General features: G+C 41.4%; 1 protein-coding gene across 1 annotated transcript in view; it reads right to left on the reverse strand.

Annotated features, from left to right (window-relative positions):
• LOC132819087 (metalloprotease TIKI2-like) overlaps nucleotides 1-22,386 on the reverse strand; it is a 406,884-nt gene that overhangs the window by 15,901 nt on the left and 368,597 nt on the right. The window contains exon 6 of the mRNA XM_060830444.1: nucleotides 6,236-6,511. Coding sequence (XP_060686427.1) covers nucleotides 6,236-6,511 — 276 coding nt within the window. The remainder of the gene's footprint in view (nucleotides 1-6,235; nucleotides 6,512-22,386) is intronic.

The following is a 22,386-nucleotide window of genomic DNA, read 5'->3' on the forward strand; positions in this document are numbered from 1 at the left end:
CTATCTTTTAAAAAGATAATTTTTACTGACTGCAGTGTTCTAGCGTATGACTTTTACTGTGGAGCTTTTATGAGCTTGTCATTGAATGAGCAGTATTCTCAAAGCTGTGCATCATGTGGACTAAAGAGTTTGGTTTTGAAATTAAGTACCCTGCTCCCTGAGCATTCATCAGAAAGTAATGCATACCTCTAAAGACAACAGATAAAAACCAGAAAGATAAAGGAAATGGGAAGTAAAAATGAAAGGTGAAAGTTTTATCTTTCAATGCTAGGACCCATAAGACTAAATAGGTCCAGACTTCAACCCTCAAACTGCAGTGATTTAGGTGATCATAGCCACGAAAATGCTACAATAACTTTAACACACCTTATTGGGAGGAAGAAGTTAGCTAAACTTCCCAGACCAGAACCAAAGTTTACGTATGTGTAGGCATTATGTAAGAACCAGATCCTTTGATCTTCCTGGTAGTTGGACTATTTGCTAGTCAGGCTGATGAACTGCTTAAACAGTAGACGCTTTGGCAAACGAACCTGGGTGGGGTTTGAATATCGATGTAAGGCTAGAACTGATGAAATACAATCAATCAAAACTGAAGTTGCCACTAACCAAAACCCAGCAGATAATAATCTGCAATGCAAAATACAAGTTTTGGGCACTGATCCAGTAACTCTTTGTGCTGCCTGAAAAGATTCAAACACTCCTTCTTTTCTCTTTTGAACAAGTTGATATATGCTTAGTTCCAGATCCATGGTTGGCAGTTCTCTGCCAACTCACCCACAAACATAAAGGCATGATTATTGACAGTGAGTGAAGGCACACACTTTGTGACCACTTTAGAAACAGCAGTCAAGCCTCACCTGATATTAATAGATAACCTTGACAGCAGGGAGCACTAGGTCATGTCAGTACCAGGGCCTTGCATAAGCTAACTTCTCCCTCCTTTATCCACAAATGCTAACGTCAACTGTAATGTCCCGTCAGCACTCTGGTTCAGGTGAGCTTAGTCAGTGACGAGTTGGTATTAAAACTTTCTTGTCTCTATGATTTGATATCAAACAAAGGATACAACTTGCAACAAATATTTTTGAAGGTACAGAAACAACAGCCCACCTAGATTTCCTCATTTTGGCTATGTTAATGTTCAAATCTATTTTAATTTAGTTTTACACAAACTGAAAAGACAACTTAGGGTTCAGACAAGATTTACAAGGATGTTGCTAGGGTTGGAGGATTTGAGCTATAGGGAGAGGTTGGATAGGCTGGGGCTGAGGGGTGACCTTAAAGAGGTTTATAAAATCATGAGGGGCATGGATAGGATTAATAGACAAAGTCTCTTCCCTGGGGCGGGGGAGTCCAGAACTAGAGGGCATCGGTTTAGGGTGAGAGGGGAATTTTATAAAAGAGACCTAAGGGGCAACATTTTCATTCAGAGGGTGGTACGTGTATGGAATGAGCTGCCAGAGGAAGTGGTGGAGGCTAGTACAATTGCGACATTTAAAAGGCATCTGGATGGGTATATGAGTAGGAAGGGTTTGGAGGGATATGGGCTGGGTGCTGGCAGGTGGGACTAGATTGGATTCGGATATCTGTTCAGGATGGACGGGTTGGACCAAAGGGTCTGCTTCTCTGCTGTACATCTCTACGACTCTATAAAACTAAGTACAAAATGAGTTAACATTAACTATGAAATCAGAGCAACCTTTCTGAACAGCTGAGATTTTATTACTTAATTACTTTATTACTTAAAATCCATATGTGACAATGCTGCTCCTTTAACAAGGTTATGCTGTCTATTTTTCAGAGAGGTTGGAAGATCTAGGTTTGAAAGGTTTTAGGGCCAATTTGATTATAGCTAACAGATACTGTCTCAAGCAAAAAACTTTCAAGTTTAAAAAAAACACTTGTGCAATGAAAGGGGAGCAGCAGGTTTTCCCAATTCTGCTTTTCTCTGGCTTGGTTTGGTTTGATTTGAGCAGTCTGGCTGTTCAGTGAAAGCAGTCATTCAGTGAGGCTGGTGGTCCAAGAAACAGAAGAAGGTGTTCCATGCTGAATCGCTCAGCCATCTTTCTCTCTCTCTCCTGTAAGACCCTGAGTTTGATGCTACCTTTTTTGTCGAGGAGTGTTTATAGGGATTGTTGCATTTATTTGGAACAGTATCAATAAGTTGGGATAATCTATTGGGTTTTCGGATTGGTTATTCTTCTATGTTCTAGAACATAGAACATAAAAAAATACAGCGCAGTACAGGCCCTTCCGGCCCTCGATGTTGTGCCGATCCAAGCCCACCTAACCTACACTAGCCCACTATCCTCCATATGCCTATCCAATGCCCGTTTAAGTGCCCATAAAGAGGGAGAGTCCACCACTGTTACTGGCAGGGCATTCCATGAACTCAGGACTCGCTGAGTAAAGAATCTACCCCTAACATCAGTCCTGTACCTACCACCCCTTAATTTAAAGCTATGCCTCCTCGAAATATCTGACTTCATACGTGGACAAAGGTTCTCATGGTCAACCCTATCTAAATCCCTAATCATCTTGTACACCTCTATCAAGTCACCCCTAAACCTTCTTTGCTCCATTGAAAACACCCCCAACTGCTTCAGCCTTTCCTCATATGATCTTCCTACTGCACCCGTTCCAGTGCCTCCACATCCTTCCTATAGTATGGCAACCAAAACTGCACACAATACTCCAGATACGGCCGCACCAGAGTCTTATACAACTGCAACATGACCTCAGGACTCCAGAACTCAATTCCTCTACCAATAAAGCCCAGTATACCATATGCCTTCTTCACAGCACAATTTCAGAGATCTGTGTACATGGACAACAAGATTCCTCTGCTCATCCACACCATCAAGTATCTGACCATTAGCCCAGTACTCCATCTTCTTGTTACTCTTACCAAAGTGAATCACTTCACACTTAGCTACATTGAACTCCATTTGCCACCTTTCTGCCCAGCTCTGCAGCTTATCTATATCCCGCTGTAACCTGCCACATCCTTCCTCACTGTCAACAACTCCACCGACTTTCATATCATCCGCAAACTTGCTCACCCAACCTTCTAGCCCCTCTTCCAGATCATTTTTAAAAATGACAAACAGCAATGGTCCCAAAACAGATCCTTGCAGAACACCGCTGGTAACTGCACTCCAAGATGAACCTTTACCATCAACTACTACCCTCTGTCTTCTTCCAGCCAGCCAATTCCTAATCCAAACCTCCAACTCACCCTCAATGCCATACTTCCGTATTTTTTTGCAGTAGCCTACCATGGGGAACCTTATCAAATGCCTTACTACAATCCATATACACCACATCTACTGCTTTACCCTCTGTCCACCTCCTTAGTCACCTTCTCAAAGAATTCAATAAGGTTTGTGAGGTACGACCTGCCCTTCACAAAACCATGCTGAACACCCTTGATGTTCATAAATCCTATCCCTTACAATTCTCTCTAAGACTTTGCTCACAGGTAAGACTCACCGGCCTATAGTTACTAGAGTTATCTCTACTCCCCTTCTTTAACAAGGGAACCACATTTGCTATTCTCCAGTCTTCTGGCACTATTCCTGTAGACAACGAGTACATAAAAATCAAGGCCAATGGCTCTGCAATCTCCTCCCTTGCTTCCCAGAGAATCCTAGGATAAATGCCATCAGGCCCAGGGGACTTATCTATTTTCACCCTTTCCAGAATTTCCAAAATCTCTTCCCTACATATCTCAAAGCCATCCATTCTAATTCATTGTGACTCAATATCCACATCGGCAACAATGTCCTGTTCCTGAGTGAATACTGATGAAACATATTCATTCAGTGTCTCCCCAATTTCTTCAGCCTCTACACGCAACTTCTCACTACTATCCTTGACTGGACCTATTCCTACCCTAGTCATTCTTTTATTCCTGACATACCTATAGAAAGCCTTTGGGTTTTCCCTAATCCTACCAACCAAGGATTTTTCATGCCCCCACCTTGCTGCTCTTAGCTCTCTCTTTAGATCCTTCCTGGCTACCTTATAACTCTCAATCGCCCTAATTGAACCTTCACGCCTCATCTTTACATAGGCCGCCCTCTTCCCTTTAACAAGGGATTCCAATTCCTTATTAAACCACGGCTCCCTCACACGACCCTTTCCTCCCTGCCTGACAGATACATACTTATCAAGGACACTCAATAGTTGCTCCTTGAACAAGCTCCACATATCAATTGCACCCTTCCCTTGAAGCCTACTTTTCCAAGCCACGCATCCTAAGTCATGCCTCACTGCATCATAATTTCCCTGCCCCCAGCTATAACTCTTGCCCTGTAGTGCACACTTATCCCTGTCCATCACTAGGGTAAAAGTCACCGAATTGTGGTCACTGTCCCCAAAGTGCTCACCTACCTCCAATTCTAACACCTGGCCTGGTTCGTTACCCAGAACCAAATCCAGTAGGCCTCACCTCTTGTTGGCCTGTCTACATATTGTGTCAGGAAACCCTCCTGCACATATTGGACAAACACCGACCCATCTAACGTACTCGAGCTATAGCTTTCCCAGTCAATATCTGGAAAGTTGAAGTCCCCCATGACAACCACCCTATTACTTTCACTCTTCTCCTGAATCATCCTCGCAATCCTTTCTTCTATATCTCGAGGACTATTAGGAGGCCTGTAGAAAACCCCTAACAGGGTGACCTCACCTTTCCTATTTCTAAGCTCAGCCCAAACTACCTCAGATGGCGAGTCTTCATCCATCGTCCTTTCCACTGCTGTAATACTATCTTTGACAAGCAATGCCACACCTCCCCCTCTTTTACCCCCACCTCTGACCCTACTAAAACATTTAAACCCTGGAACCTGCAACAGCCAATCCTGTCCCTGTTCTACCCATGTCTCCGTAATAGCCATAACATCGAACTCCCAGGTACCAACCCACACTGCAAATTCACCTACCTTATTTCATATACTTCTTGCATTGAAGTATACACACTTCAAGCCACCTTCCTGTTTACAGGCACCCTCCTTCGAGATTGATGCCATGTTCCTAACCTCCCTACACTCCAGGTCCTGCACCCAAATGCTACAGTCTAGGTTCCCATGCCCCTGCAGAGTTAGTTTAAACACTCCAAAAGAGCACTAGCAAACCTCCCCCCAAGGATACTGGTGCCCCTCAGGTTCAGGTGTAGACCATCCTGTTTATAGAGGTCCCACCTTCCCCAAAAAGAACCCCAGTTATCCAGAAACTGGAATCCCTCCCTCCTGCACCATCCCTGTAGCCACGCATTTAACTGCTCTCTCTCCCTATTCCTCGACTCTCTATCACGTGGCATGGGTAACAAACCAGAGACAACAACCCTGTTTGTTCTAACTCTGAGCTTCCAACCTAGCTCCCTGAAAGCCTGCCTAACATCCTCATCCCTCTTCCTACCTATGTCGTTGGTGCCAATGTGGACCACGACTTCGGGCTGCTCCCCCTCCCCCTTAAGGACCCGGAAAATACGATCAGAGACATCACGTACCCTTGCACCTGGGAGGCAACATACCAAACGTGAGTCTATTTCGCCTCCACAAAACCGCCTATCTGTGCCCCGAACTATCGAGTCTCCAATAACTATCACTCTACCTTTCTCCTCCCTTCCCTTCTGTTCTGTGTTGTTTGTGTTTCATTTGGAAATCTTGAAAATAAATTCTGTTTTGCTTAAAACTAAGTGATTAGGCCAGCTGCGTCACTCCTGGAATATCCATTGTACACCTGCTCAAAACAACTAGCAAAAGTTAGAGTTTGGGCTACTTACTTGAAATGTTTTGAGGGGGTCTGGCCTGGTCCATAACACAAAAGTTTAATCCAAGTAAATATTACCAATTTATTATGGAGACACTATGGAGCTGAATATGTAAATATACCACCTAATAAATTGCTGAGCTATAAAAGCCATAAAATTCCCAAGTTTGATTGTGGACATGTGCTAAGTTATTTGATTTCAATCAAGATTTACCTTCCCCATGCCAATTTTCTCTGACTATATAATTATCTCAGACTTGAGACCACTAGAGTTACATTGTTGCTTTAATAACTATCTAATCCCACTGCACAAAGTAGATGTGATTTTTTTCATTGCATATCTGTGTTAGCCATCATATCATGCACAGTTTAAAGCGATAAACTTATTTTTCGCTTGTCACACAATAACACCATATTTTGAATCCTCATTCCAGAACTGAAAAAGTAAATGAAAACCCACCTCTCATCAATGCGAACCCATAGGTCACTGAACTGTCGTTGCCGCTGTGGCTTGGGAAGCTTCTTCTGTCGCTTCTTTTGGCGGCCAAACTCTTCCAATTGACTAAGGCTGTCTGGCATCAGGAGGTGAGGAGAAATGATGTCATCATCTAAATCAACAGGAGAGGTCTCAGAAGGAAGTGGCATGGAATCTTCCAATGATGCATCGACTGGAGCGGAAGAAGTTGATGGAAGTGATGAACTACCTGAAGATAATCCACTTTTCTCTGTCTTTTTCCTTTACAAAAACAAGAATGGAATCAATTAAGCTAAGGTTTCAGTTTAATCTAAGCCTGCTAATACTCTCATTGATTTCATTCTATTCCACGCCATATATTTGATGAAGCAGGATGACAAAACCTCGAAGTCATTTGTGTTCTGATGGAATTGTTCTTGGCCTGAAACTCCCTTCTTTCTTCATAGATGCTGCCAGACCTGTTGACAATTTCCAATAAGTGACAAAATAAGTTTATCACATGCTCCCAACGAAAAGCCTATGACTGTAAGTTTTTCTATGGAAATGCCTCTGGTTGCTAATGATATTACCTCAGACACTGTTGTGAATTTAATTAGGTGCAGCACAAATTCTGCCCCAAGAGAAAACTAAGCATATAATTTATTGGCATTGGTCTGTTACTAGATTGGTTTGGGATATCTAGTCGGCATTGACAGGTTGGACCGAAGGGTCTGTTTCCATGCTGTACATCTCTATGACTCTATGACTATAAGCTGAACTTAAAGGGGTATTTGCTCAGGTTAGTAGGCAGTTAAAATTGAGGCAGGAGTGTGTTGTTACTCCACTCCAATTATTCCATGTTGTGAACAATGCAGTAAGTATACATCTTCCTGTTACCAAAATTACCAGTTAAATACATTATCTATAACAGATTTTAAACAAAAAGATTTATCAACTTTAGCTTAACATCATAAAGAAATCAATTAACATATACATCCAGTAATATGGAAGTATAATTGCTTATCCCTGCAAATATCCATAAAACACAAAGCAGTGTGGTGATCACTGATGGAGAATCATGCAATTTTGCTACCTGCTACCTTAGCTTCTAGAACACTCATTTACCCCATTCAGGATAACCAGAGGGTGGCTACTCTGGAACAATAAGAAATTCAGTAGAAACATTTTTTACTCATTATGGAAATTTTTCTAGGATGTGAAGTGGTTGAGACAATTCACAAAATGGTTTTAAGGTGATGCGAGATAAGCACATGAGGCAGGAATTAATGGATAGGTGTGATGAAGTAAAATGGGGGGAGGATAAACACTATCATATTTCAGTTGAAGCACTTGGCAGTTTCTGGGCATTATAGTTTATGTAATTCTACGTAAAGGATAACAGCTCCAAATCCATCCACTGCTCAGCTTCCTGAACAACACTGAGACAATTAAAGCACGGGACAACCAGGAATATTCACAGCCCCTCATGTACTCTGGCAAGAGGGCTTCGTTAATGATGAGTGTATAAGACTTAACGCTGAGAAGTGCCTTAAGTAACGTACACTATGATGATGTCATGCAGACTTGGAGGTAGAACAGTCTGTGATCTTGAAGGAGTGAGACCTATCATCCAGTCATCCTCATAGTCTCTGTAACAATGTCTATCGTGTCAGTGAAACTTGTACTTAGTACATAGTTGCTAACATCCAATAAATAACGTCCATCAGATAAAAAAGTGGATTTCCTCGACCGTATTCGACCAAGGGCTGACCATAACTCAGAATGATGCTGCAAACAGCCCTGGGGGAACAATAGCGAGGAGCACACATACAACAATCAAGGCAGAGTGGACCACATCACTGTCGTATACAGCAGTATGCACAACTTGATAATGTAAAGAGGATCGGAGTAGGAGAATGCATAGCAGCAAAAGGGACCATCGTCATCAAGGTGGGATTGGATGAACATGAGGGGGCATCACAAGGAGGAAGGTCAGTAGAGAGCGTTGCGGTGAATTAACTGTTTAATCTTTCTGAGACAGATAAGTCAGAATTTTCAGCCCAATAAAGGTAAAATACTGTAGATGCTGGAAATCTGAAACAAACACATGGAAGGCTAGAGAAACTCAGCAGATCTGGCAGCATCAATGGAGGGAATTAATGCTTTGAGTCTGATACAATTCTTCGTACGAACTTCTGTTGCTCTGCCCAGAGATGCTGGCAGATCTGAGAGTTTCTCCGGTCTTCCTTGTGCTTATCCCAGAATTATCAGACTTTGCTATCACCTACTCCATTCCCCTCTGCAATGAGTATTGAAGCAATTCAACCAACTTCTACCTCAATTATTTTTTAACAATGCAGATTTGATAATAACTGTAATAGAAAGAAACTATATTGCACAGCCACAAATGTAATAAAGGCACTGAATTTAATTCTAAGCATAATATTACATCAATCTATTTTGTTATCTAAGTGAATATCCTACTGTGCTTTGCTCTGAAGAAAGTTTATCAACTCTACTACTGATGTGAGGTCCCATACCAATGGCTTCCGCACTACTGATAAAAGGCTAATATTAGTCACTTGAGGCTCTTTGAGTGGAAGCTTCTGTCTTTTTGAGGGTTCAAGCCTCTGTAGGCCTGACCACAAAATGGTCAGACAAAAGTTATCTTTCTGTAGTTGTTACTGGTTGAGGGGACGGTGAGAGAGTCAACTTTTTGATTTTTGAGAGAGGGCTAATGCTCCTACTGTGAAACTGCTGCTCCCATGATGCTGAGGTGTGGCAGCTGTAGGAGAGGGGGCTGCAGTGGTATGATTAAAGCACTTATCTCTTTTATTCCCTCAACCTTATAAATTAAACATTTGCTTCTCTGAGGAAGAGTGTTGGAATAAATTAGGACCAGAAGTCCTTTGGGTCAAGAGTGGTGTTGGAAAAGCACAAGAGGTCAGGCAGCATCCGAGGAGTAGGAAAGTCGACATTTTGGGCAAAAGCCCTTTATCAGGAATGAGGCTGGGAGCCTTGGATTGGGGGGGTGTTGGGGGGAGGGTGCTGAGAGATGAATGGAAGGGGAGTGGGGCTGGGGGGAAGGACGCTGAAAGTGCAATAGGTGGATGAAGGTGGATGTAAAGGTGATAGGTTGGAGGGGAGGGTGGAACGGATAGGTGTAAAGGAAGATGGACAGGTGGGATGGGTCATGGGGGTGGTGCTGAGCTGGGATAAGGTGGGGGCAGGAGAAATTAGGAAACTGGTGAAATCCACATTGATGCTATGGGTTGGAGGGTCCCAAGGCGGAAGATGAGGCGTTCTTCTTCCAGGCGTCATGTGGTGAGGGAGTGGCGATGGGCGAGCCCAGGACCTAAATGTCCGTGGTGGAGTGGGAGGGGGAGGTGAAGTGCTCAGCCATGAGGAGGTGGGGTTGATTGTTGCAGGTGTCCCGGAGATGTTCTCTAAAGCACTCTGTGAGTAGGCATCCTGTCTCCCCAATGTAAAGGATACTGTATCAGGAGCAATGGATACAGTAAATGACGTGCAGGTGAAAGTTTGATGGATGTGGAAAGCTCCTTTGGGGCCTTGGATGGAGGTGAGGGCGGAGGTGTGGGCGCAGGTCTTGGATTTCCTACGGTGACAAGGGGAAGATGCCAGGAGGGGAGGGTGAGGTGTTGGGGACCTGACGAGGTAGTCACATAGGGAATGGTCTATACGGAAAACGGATCCGGGGGAGGGGGTATATCTCTGGTGGTGGGGTCAGTTTGAGGTGGTGGAAATGGCGGAGGAGATCCGATGTATACGAGGTTGCTGGGGGTTCTGTCCTTGTTACGGTTGGAGAGGTGAGTTTGAGGGCGGAATTGTGAGAAGTGGATGAGATGCGCAGTCCTTGGGTCTGCTCCACATTTCAAATAAATCTCAACTAATCTATTAATGTTTCAAATTTTGCATTCAAATTTAGCTCTGAGAACCTTTTAACTCTATTGCCTAATAATAATGTAAAAGCACAGGCTACAGTTATAAAAAAAGTCAACTTAGTCTTCCCAGAGCTATTCGAGTTGATTCCAGAATGGTGAGGGCCTAGTACATGACCTGATCCTCTGTATATACTGTTAGCCATTCTGGTATAGCTCCTTCACAAGTCTTCCCACACCTGACGTAACTGTCTGAGTGAAGCAGTTTTCTTTACATTGCTTGACCCCTGAGGACCCCAACTCTGTCTTCCTCAGTAGAGCTGAATTTGAACTCGCAACAAAACTGACCCAGGAAAGAAAACAAAGGTCAAGTTAAATGCGCAGTCACTGCTTCTGATTTGTGTCGGTGAGACTAGATAAAGAGAATATAAAGACAGCTACAAATCAAATAAATAATTTAGGGAGAACGCCTTCACAAAAGGTAACTTTTTAAAAATATTATTTTTGGAAGTAGTCATCACATTTTGTTTGAAATTGATATATTAAATTTGAACTTAGCATCACAGTATAACTGATTTTTCAAAAGAATTCCCGCATTTGCAAAAGGACATTTCTTCTAAAATATAAATAAATAATTTATTTTAATATTTAACAAGTTGGAAGCGCATTCTTCAGAACTAGGCTATGCACTTTCTTAACATATTGCTCAAATTCTTAGTTTCAAGAAAATAAATTGTAAATCACCTTAAAAGAATCTGGAACAAGAAGATTAATATTGATTTACTTATCTGATCCTGGCTGAAGACCTATGGTTATTTACACAGGCAGGCATGATTACTGAAAGCCTTTGGAAGGTACTTAAGAACATCTTTGCAAGGTCTACTGACTTTGGAGATAACAAGCATGTCTGCTGCCACTGCAAATTAGTAGACTGGTGACCTTCACCTTCATGGTAAAATCTAAACTTATTACATGTATTTTCAATCCAAGTGAAAGCACATTTTCTTTTGTTCAAATGTAATATATTTCCCTGCTGTTTTACCAAAGTCCTATAGAGTGACTTGAAATATATGAGAGTAACAGAATGTGTCTTGAAAATCTGTCTGGTTCTTGTTACCAAAATAGAACAACCTGCAGATTATTTCTGGGAATACTGATAAAGTACAAGTCATTGAATTGAGATTTTGTTAATGATAACACTACAATATTGAAGTCTCAACCAAAAAAAAACTTGACTCCCAGCCATGACTAATATTAATACTTGAGCTTTTTTCCCTCAACTTAGCTTCTTTATCCTGTACCATTGCCTTTGGGATGATTAAATAAAAGTGGTGTTTTCTCAATAGCGACAAGCTAGGTAGTCTCTCTTTTCCTTAAGATTAAACATTACTTCCTAATTTAGGGCTGTATATGTTTGACAGAAAACATTTTGATAAAATTCTTGAAACCCAAAATTGGATGCAAAACTTGAACAGCAATCTGTAAAATTCCATGTGAAATGTACGTGTTCTTCAGTTACCTTGACTTTGTACAGGGGCTTTACAGCTAAAATTTATGATAAGAAAAACAATCTGGCCTAATCGCTCACATGAAATAACTCTACACTGGAATCACTTTCTCTTTGCTTAAAACCTTGGCAGGGAACATTATATTTTACTGCTTCCAATCATGACATCTCAGTCAAGTCAAATTTATGTTGGGTTCTTGATAGGAATGTTTGTTGAGAAAATATTGGCCAAAATTTAGGTTGGCCAATATGCTCATCAAAAGTTGTACAGAAGGGGCTTTACTTTAACATTCTGTCCAGGTAAAGCTCTCAGCGCTGACCTTGATCCCAATTTCCTAAACACAACATATGTTTCAAGATTATGAAACTCTGAGATGGAACTTTAATATTAAAGCTCTTCATACTTCAGATCTTACCTGAGAGTGTGTTTTTGTCTGAATTAGAATGGCCCAACCTCAATGCTACCTTATTCTTTTCCACTTTACCAGGTTTTATAGATCATCTGTCAACTGCAAGCAATTTTTTAAAAAATGCCCTGAAGAACATCATGTTTATGAGCCAATCACCCTCTGATTTTTTAATTTATTCATTCATTTAGAACATGGAACAGTGCAGGCCCTTCAGACCTTCATGTTGTGCTGATCTTTTATCCTGCTCTAAGATCAAACTAACCTTCATACCCTACATTTTACTATCATCCATGTGCCTATCCAAGAGTTGCTTATATGTCTGTAATCTGTCTGACTCCACTCCCAACGCTGGCAGTGCATTCCATGCACCAACCATTCTCTGTTTAAAGAACCTACCCTGACATCTCCCCTAAACCTTCCTTCAAACACCTTAAAATTATGCCCTCTCGTGATAACCATTTCCACCCTGGGGAAAAGTCTCTGTCTATCCTCTCTATCTCTGCCTCTCATCACCCTGTAGACCTCTATCAAGTCACCTCCCATCCTTCTTCACTCCAATGAGGAAAGCCCTAGCTCCCTCAACCTTTCTTCATAATACATGCTCTCCAGTCCAGGCAACATCCAGGTAAATCTCCACTGCACCCTCTCTAAAACTTCCACATCCTTCCACTAATGAGTTGACTAGAACTGAACACAATATTCCAAGTGTGGTCTAACCAGGGCTTTATAGAGCTGCAGCGTAACCTTGTGGCTCTTTAACTCAAATTTGCACATTGGAGACCAGCATTTGGATTTGGAACCTATACATATTTTTTAAGGCAAAAGTAGATAGATTCTTGATTACTAATGGGATGAAAGATGATTGGAAATATGCGGAAATGTAGAGTTGAGGGTAAAATCAGATGAGCCATGAGTGACCGAACAGGCTTGAAGGGCTAAGATGGCCTAGTCTTATTGCTTGCTTGTATGTTCATGTTTATTGTACTTTCCCAATTATCTTTGTGAAAGTACTGGTGAGTTTCTTTCTTGAACTGTTGCAATGTGTGATGAAGATATTCCCAAAATACTATTCCGCAAGATTTTGCTCCACTCACAATGAAGGAAAAGTTATATATTTTCCAGTTAGTCGTGTGGGAATTGAAGAGTAACTTGGAGTTTTTGGTGATCCCAATGAACATTTCAAGATTATGATCAAGAGATTATGGAAATCAAGGGATACCAGAATAGAAAAGTGAGATTAATATAAATTTTAAGTGTGATCTTATTAAATGGACGAGAAGGCAAGGGGAACCACATGGCATACCTCTGCTCCGATTTCTTACGTTCTAATGATTTCGTGTACCTGCAGACCTTGTCTTTCTAACAGGTCATGGTGGTGGATTTGAAAGGTACTGTTGCAGAAGGCTTGAAAAGTACTGCAGTGCATCTTGTAAATGGTACACGCCAATATTTCCCATAATTTCTTTCCATTGTGTGCAGCAACAACCTGTTCATTGCATTGTGCTGTCTCCTTAATTTTACCAAGTAGCCATCTATCTTAAAGGGATCTTGGTTATTTGTGATCCACTTTTTTCTTGTGGGCTATGTCTAGATTGTCAAGTTGCAGTGCACTTTAGAGGAACACTGATAAACAGTATGATTGGTCAGGCAATGAATTGTTTAAAGTGATGAATGCAGTGCCAATAAACAGAACTGCTTTGCCTTGGATAATGGTGAGCTTTTTGAACAGTGCTGGACCTATATTGATCAAGGCAAATAAATAATATTCTATCACACTCCTTATTTGTGCTTTGTTAGGTGGTAGTAAGGCTTTGGGGAGTCAAATGGTGAGCTAATTGAAACAGAATTCTTGGCCTTGTAGCTATAGTATTTGTATGACTGGATTAGTTTCACATCAATGGTGGACCCAGGCTATTGATGTCATTAATGCCAAAAGAAGTGATTCCACTCTCTATCTTGGTGGAAAGAGTAATACTCTGTCACTCATGGACTACTACATCATCTGAGGAGTTTTGGGTGGATCTGAGGCACTGTGCAATCATCAAATACTACTAATTCTGGTAGATAGAAGGAACCATTTTCCTCAGATCTCTTCTGTTTCTTTTGCCAGACACTCCAAATCGGGTACTTGATATTACCACCACTGAGAACAGCTCTTCTTCATGAACTCTGCCTAGACCCCTCATGATTTTGAACACCACTATCAAATCTCCTTTCGATCTTCTCTTTCCCAAGTAAAACACTGCCAGCCTGCACAATCTATCTGTGTAACTGAAGTGCTTCCTCCCTAGAAACAGTCATAGAGTCATAGAGATATACAGCATGGAAATAGACCCTTCAATCCAACTCTCCCATGCTGACCAGAAATCCTAAATAAATCTAGTCCCATTTGCCAGCATTTGGTCCATATCCCTTTAAACCCTTCCTATTCATATACCAATCCCAATGCCTTTTAAATGTTGTAATTGTACCAGTCCTCATCACTTCCTCTGGCAGGTCATTACATACAGGCACCACTCTCTGCTTGAAAAATTTGCCCCCTAAGTCCATTTTCAATCTTTCCCCTCTCATCTTAGATCTATGCCCTCTCGTTTTGCACTCCCCCACCCAGGGAAAATACCTTGTCTATTTACACTGTCCATGCCCCTCATGATTTTATAAACCTCTATAAGGTAACCTCTTAGCACCAGCCAATTCAACCTCTCCCTATAGCTCAAACCCTCCAACCCTGGCAACATCCTTGTAAACCTTTTCTGGCTCCTTTCAAATTTCACAAAATCCTTCCTCTAGCAGGGAGACCAGAATTGCATGCAGTATGTCAAGAGTACCCTAACCAATGTCCTGTACAGCCTCAACATGACCTTCCAATTTCTGTACTTACTGCACGGTCCAATAAAGGCAAACATACCAAACATCTTTTTCACTATCCTGTTTGCCAGCGACTCCACTTTCACGGAACTATGAACCTGTATTCCAAAGTCTCTTTGTTCAGCAACATTCCACAAGACCTTACAATTAAATGTATCAGCCCTGCCCTGATTTGCTTTTCCAAAATGCAGCACCTCATATTTATCTAAATTAAATTCCATCTGCCACCCATTGGCCCATCTAATCAAGATCCTGTTGTAACCTTCTGAGGTAACCTTCTTCACTGTCCACTACACCTCCAATTTTGGCGTCTTCTGGAAACTTACTCATCATACTTCCTATGTTCACACCCAAAGCATTTATACAAATGATGAAAAGCAGTGGACTCAGCACTGATCCTTGTGGCCCACAACTGGTTACAAGCCTATAGTCTGAAAAGCAACCTTCCACAATCACTTTCTGTCTATCATCGAGCCAGTTCTATATCCAATTAGCTAGTTCTCCGTCTATTTTATGTGATATAACCTTGCCTACCAGTTTACCATGAGCAATCTTGTCAAACACCTTACTGAAGTCCATATAGATCAGGTCCATTGCTCTGCTCTCATCAATTCTTTTTGTTACTTCTTCAAAAAACTCATTCATCTCACTGGGGCCTCTCAGTCTCGTTGGCAGTTTCCACGCAGGTTAAGATCGCACGCCTAATTTGTGGGCGGCACGGTGGCACAGTGGTTAGCACTGCTGCCTCACAGCACCTGAGACCCGGGTTCAATTCCCGACTCAGGTGACTGACTGTGTGGAGTTTGCACGTTCTCCCCGTGTCTGCGTGGGTTTCCTCCGGGTGCTCCGGTTTCCTCCCACAGTCCAAAGATGTGCGGGTCAGGTGAATTGGCCATGCTAAATTGGCATGCTAAATAGGGCGGCACGGTGGCACAGTGGTTAGCACTGCTGCCTCACAGCGCCTGTAGACCCGGGTTCAATTCCCGACTCAGGCGACTGACTGTGTGGAGTTTGCACGTTCTCCCCGTGTCTGCGTGGGTTTCCTCCGGGTGCTCCGGTTTCCTCCCACAGTCACAAAGATGTGCGGGTCAGGTGAATTGGCCATGCTAAATTGCCCGTAGTGTTAGGTAAGGGGTAAATGTAGGGGTATGGGTGGGTTGCGCTTCGGCGGGTCGGTGTGGACTTGTTGGGCCGAAGGGCCTGTTTCCACACTGTAAGTCTAATCTAATCAAAGTTTGTGAGACATGATTTCCCACCCACAAAGCCATGCTGACTATCCCTAATCAGTCCTTGCCTTTCCAAGTACATGTAAGTCCTTTTACTTTATCAACTTTCTTAAACAGTGGCACTACGTTAGCCAACCTCCAGTCTTCTGGCACTCGCCTGTGACTATTGAAGATACGAATATCTCAGCAAGGGGCCCAGCACTCACTTCCCCAGCTTCCCACAGAGTTATAGGGTACACCTGATCAGGTCTTGAGGATTTATCCATCTTTATGCAACTTAAGACATCCAGCACCACTACCTCTGTAATATGGACATTTGTTAAGAGATCACTATTTATTTCTGCATGTTCTCTATCTTCCATATCCTTCTCCACAGCAAACACTGATGAAAAGTATGTATTTAGTATCTCCCCCATTTTCTGCAATTCCACAAATAGGCAGCCTTGCTGATTTTTAAGGGGACCTATTCTCTCCCTAGTTACCCTTTTGTCCTTAATGTATTTTTGGAATCCCTTTGGATTCGCATTAACCCTATTTGCCAAAGCTATCCCCTGTCCCCTTTTTGCCCTCCTGACTCTCCTCTTAAAGATATTCCTACTGCCTTTATACTGTTCTGGGGAATCACTTGATCTCTGCTGTCTATACCTGACATATGCTTCCTTCTTATTCTTGACCAAAACCTCAATTGCTCTAGTCATTCAGCATTCCCTACACTTATCATTCTTGCCCTTCAGAATCCAGATTAGAGTGGTGCTGGAAAAGCACAGCAGGCCAGGCAGCAACCAAAGAGCAGGAAAATCAACATTTTAGGCAAATGCCTTCAACAGGAGTGAGGTGATTCATCAGATTTCGCCCATCCTTGCCCTTCACCCTAACAGGACCAAACTGTCATTATCTCATTTTGAAAGCTTCCCAATTTCCAGCCATCCCTTCACTTGCAAACATCCACCCCAAATCAACCTTTGAAAGTTCTTGCCCCATACTATCAAAATTAGCCTTCCTCCAATTTAGAACTTTAACTTTTAGATCCAGTCTATCCTTTTCCATCATTATTTTAAACTAATAGAATTATGGTCAGTGGCCCCACTGTCACCTCAGTCACCTGCCCTACCTTATTTCTCAAATTTGCACTTTCTCCAGTAGGTACATCCACATACTGAATCAGATCTTATTGTAGATACTCAACAAATTCTACTGCATTCAAGCCTTTAGCACTATTGGTAGTCCCAGTCCATGTTTGAAAAATTAAAATGCCCTACCATAACTACCTTAGTATTCTTACAGATAACTGAGATTTCATTACAAATTTGTTACTCAATTTCCTGCAGACTATTGGGGGGTGGTCTACAGTACAATCCCAATGAAGTGATCATCCCTTTATTTCTCAGTTCCACCCAAATAACTTCCTTGGATGTATTCCCAGGAATATCTTCCCTAAACACACCATAGTGTTATCCCCAATCAAAAATGCCACTCCCACCTCCTCTCTTATCCCCCCTTTTGATCTTCCTATAGCATCTATACCCTGGAACATTAAGCTGCCAATCCTGTCCATCTCTGAACCACATCTCTGTAATTGCTATGATATCCCAATTCCACGTTCCTAACCATGCCCTGTGTTCACCTGCCTTACCTGTTAAGCTTATTGCGTTGAAATAAATTCAGTTTTATTTATCAGTCCTACTTGTTCTGCACTTTGTTCCTGCCTGCCCTTAATGTTTGACTTACTCCTGTCCCCAAATGCACCAGTTCCAGACTGATCTCTTTCCTCACTATCTCCCTGGGTCCCAAACCCCAATTTTACTAGTTTAAATCCTCCTGAGCAGCTCTAGCAAATCTATAATAATCAGTAACATGGAAACTCTCCCTAATCTCCCACATCCAACAGGACGAGCACATCATTCTACTAAAGGCCACCTTTGCATCCTTGGTTCTATCAATAATACAGCAAGTACTAAAGCAAAGAAGTTATGATGAACCTATACGAAATATTATAAACTCAGCAAGAATATTGTGTCCTTAATGTATTTGTAGAATCCATTTTGATTCGCTTTAACCCTACTTGCCAAAGCTATCTCATATCCCCTTTTTGCCCTCTGGACTTCCCTCTTAAATATATTCCTACTGCCTTTATACTTTTCTGGGGAATCACTTGATCTCTGCTGTCTATACCTGACATATGCTTCCTTCTTATTCTTGACCAAAACCTCAATTGCTTTAGTCATCCAGACTTCAGGAAAGTGAGACAGCATTTGGGAGAGTTTCTACGTTACTGATGGTTATGTCTACAAGAAATGTGTTTGGTTGCAAATCCAATTGGATTGCATGGATCGGTTGGAGCGGCAGTTAGAGGCAATGAGGAATTTACAGGAGTTGGGGGGTGTGATGAATGGCGTTGCAAGGGGGAAATAAATCAAAGGTACAGAAAGGTAGATGGGTGACCTCCAGAAACCCTTTTCCAAGCTGCCCTACTGGCATTTTAGTAATTTGTACACATCCCTAGGTTTTGTTATTTTATCTTGTTATTTTATCCCTTGTTATTTTATCTTGGCTGTCCTCATCCATCCAACAAAAATGTATGACTTCACACCCCTCAGCACTGAATTTTATCTGCCACCTGTCTGCTAATTTACAAACTTGTTCATATTCTCTTGGAGTCTATAGCAGTGATTCCAAAATTCTTCAATATCAAGAAACACTTAAATGAAACAATTCCATGGCACATCCACTTTTTCAGAAGAATTGATTGCTCATGAACATTGTATTTACATGTATTTACTATTATGACCTTACTAGGGAAGTTTGCAACATAGTCCACACAACTGACTAAAGAAGGATCAAAAAGAATAATTGTTTCAAATTCACTGGCAAAAATACGTGATCGTCAACTGCTAGCATGGACATACTTTCAAAATCTGTTCAACTCAAGTATTTCCACTGTGCATAAGCAATGGATCAGAGCCAAGCACAACATGAAATAAATTCCCATTGGGTTAGTGGGAAATCTAGGCCTGTCGGTGTGCATTGAGACTTTTGATCCAGGTGGAATTGATGAGAAGGCCACGTGCAAACCTTGCTCCACTAAACAGTGCTCCAACACTTATTGTTTTTCATGTAAGGCAGGGCTGAAAATACCAGCTCACCGAGGTATGCTGTCATAAACAGCAAGCAAATAACATGGTCAAGGATTGTCAGATATTCAGGTACCACAGTCAGCTAAAACACTTCAAAGACACCCCTCCAAACTTGAGCTTCATTATGTGATCCATTGCGTCTCTACAAATTCCTCTTTTTCTCTCAACATCAGCTTTTCTGCTGAATTAGAAGATAGTGAACCAAATGGATTGCACACCCAGTATTAGCCTTCCAAATTTGTTAATAGGAAATAGAATTCAAACTTTTCTTGCAGTGCTTTGAGATGTTTGAATATGAGTTTGTGCACTTTACAGCTGTGTCTGCTGCTTCCGATGTTAATGAAAAGATGTCAAGTGAATCTCTTGCCACTGTCGCTAACCAAAGGCCCAGTTTTGAGGTGAAACCTCGAAATTTATCTGAATTAAATTGAATTTATTGTCACGTATACCGAGGCACAGTGAAAAGCTTTGTCTTGCGAGCAATACAGGCAGATCACATCGTTAAGTAACATAGATAAGTAAATAATAGGTAAACAGCAGCAAAAACACAGGTACAGGCGAATGTTAAGAGTTTGTGAGTCCATTCAGTATTCTAACAACATTGGGGTCAAAACTGTTTCGAAACTGGCTGGTGCATGTGTTCAGGATTCTGTACCTTCTCCCCGATGATGGAGGTTGTAGAAAAACATTACCAAGGTGGGATGGATCTTTGAGAATACTGGTGGCCTTTCCTTGACAGCGGGCCTGGTAGATGAATTCTATAGATGGGAGGTAGGCCTTTGTGATTATCCGGGCCGAGTTCACCACTCTATGCAACCGCCTCCAATTTTGAATGGTACAGTTGCCGTAGCAGGTAGTGATATATCCAGACAGAATGCTCTCGATGGCGCACCTATAAGAGTTGGCAAGGGTATTCACCATCATGCCAAATTTCCTCAGCTGCCTGAGGAAGAAGAGATGTTGTTGGGCCTTTGTTTCCTGTCATGCAACCAACTTCATAACCATACTTCCACTATCCTTTTATTCCATGTGTTCCAACTTTGCAGGAAACCACTTTATTAAGCATATTTTGGAGATCTATTGGGGCTTGAATTTGCTACACTGACATCAAACCAAAGTCTCTGTTACTGGTGCTGAAAGGACCAAACTGAAAGCACACACCAAGGGTATTCACAGGGTTCTATAAAATTATTGCCATTGAGTTACTAACAATATACGGCACAGAGTGAGCCGTTTGTCCTAACTAATCTGTGCTAGTATATTTATTCTACTTAAGGCTTTTCCCTTATGCTGAGGACTTCATCTCCACATTTCAGCTTGATTTTCTATTTCCTCATGTCTCATGTATTCATCTATATCCTTTTGAAAACACCGAAGCTAGTTGCTTCAACCATTTTCTATGGTAACATGTACCACGTTCTAAAAGTGCATTAAGAAATTTCTCTTTGTTTCCCTATTGGATTTATTATTAACTATCTTATATATATGACCCATAGTTTTGAATTCTCCAAATAAGTGAAACAAATCTGTCCATCTTTATCTTGTCCAGCCTTTTCATGGTTTCTTCTCAGTTCTGAAACTAATGTTCTAAATTGCAGTTGCATTTTTCACCAGTGCTTCCATGTCCTTCCACAGTACAGAGGTCAGAACTAGGCAAAGCGTTCAAAACGTAGCCTGATCAGCACAATATACAGATTTAGTGGTTCTACTATTTCCCCGAGAAATAAATTCCAACTCTAATTTAAAACTTCTAAAGACTTTGCTGACCTCTGATACTACCCTGAACGATACAACCAAAGATTCCTTTGCTTTTCTTCCCCATTTAATTTCTTATTTTCTCGGGGGTAAATGATATTTCTAATTTCTGATCAATGTGATCTATTTTATACTTATAAACATTGAAGCCCACTCTGCAAATTTTCTGATGCCTCCTTGTATAATGTTGCATTCTTTCTCACAATAGGAATGCTTTGTTGGCAGGAATGACTTGTGACGTTTACACTATTTCTACAGCAGCAAACATGATTAAGAGCAGATTTAATAGAAGCTCTTTTTAAATTATGAGATGCTTTGATAAAATCAAAAGGTAAAGATTTTCCATGAATTGAGAAGTGGATGGTGAGGGGTATTCAATTCAATCTTATTATATTAGCAGAGAAAAGTCAGGAGAAAACTTTACACATTCTTTCAGAGAAAATTAGATGGATTTTTGAAGCAGAGGAAGATGCAGAGCTTTGGAAGAGAACGAAGCTGTGGGATTACTTTTGGATTGCTGAAGCAAAGATCTGGCCAGATAAAATGGACTGAATGACCTCCATTTGTTTCTGGAAATGTTAATGGCTCAACTTTAAAGTATTTTAAAAAGTAATTAATCGTGTGTTAGGCTCTCCAGTGGCTCAATCACACTTTTGTTCCAAATTCACGCTGTGTTAGCTCATCTGTTAGGGTATTGTAGGGCATTGTACTTGATTTAACATCTTTGCTTAATGTCTCACTTCTGATCGTATGTGGGAAGAAAGGTCATTGGCATTAGGTGAAGTCAAGATCAGATTCAATAGAATAACCTCCATTAGCGATTAAGATCTAGATAGAATGACTGTCCAAATCTAAACTTGATGAATCGCTGTATTTATGTGGCACCAGACATCCCAATGAAATCACCTTTCACAATGGATAACCCTTGAGCAGAGAGGGATAGAATGATGGGAAATGACATTGGAATTTTACAAGCTCAAGGGATTTGGAACTTGTCGATGTCTCATATTGCTGGGAACAAATCCCAGGATGCTCAATTGTACTAACGACACCATGAACATATTATTTTCGGAAAAGAAACATCATAACAAATACACCACTTAAAGCAGCAAATTTCTTAAGGAACTGGAAAGTCTACCTTCTTCCGCCAAAAAACAGTGTGCACTGCAGAAAATCTGTGCTAAGAAGCAAGGTGAAAAGAATTCGGCATATTAATTTTCACACCTTATATGTGCTAACTTTAGGAAATGGAACTTCAGCAACTTCCTTATTTTTTGACAGTTTTCTTCGATACTAAAGGGACATATTAACACTCTCCATCTTGTTGAAACTGGACAAAATCAAGAAGTAAAATTGGC

Source organism: Hemiscyllium ocellatum, chromosome 9, assembly GCF_020745735.1.
Source record: "Hemiscyllium ocellatum isolate sHemOce1 chromosome 9, sHemOce1.pat.X.cur, whole genome shotgun sequence".
NCBI lineage: Eukaryota > Metazoa > Chordata > Chondrichthyes > Orectolobiformes > Hemiscylliidae > Hemiscyllium > Hemiscyllium ocellatum.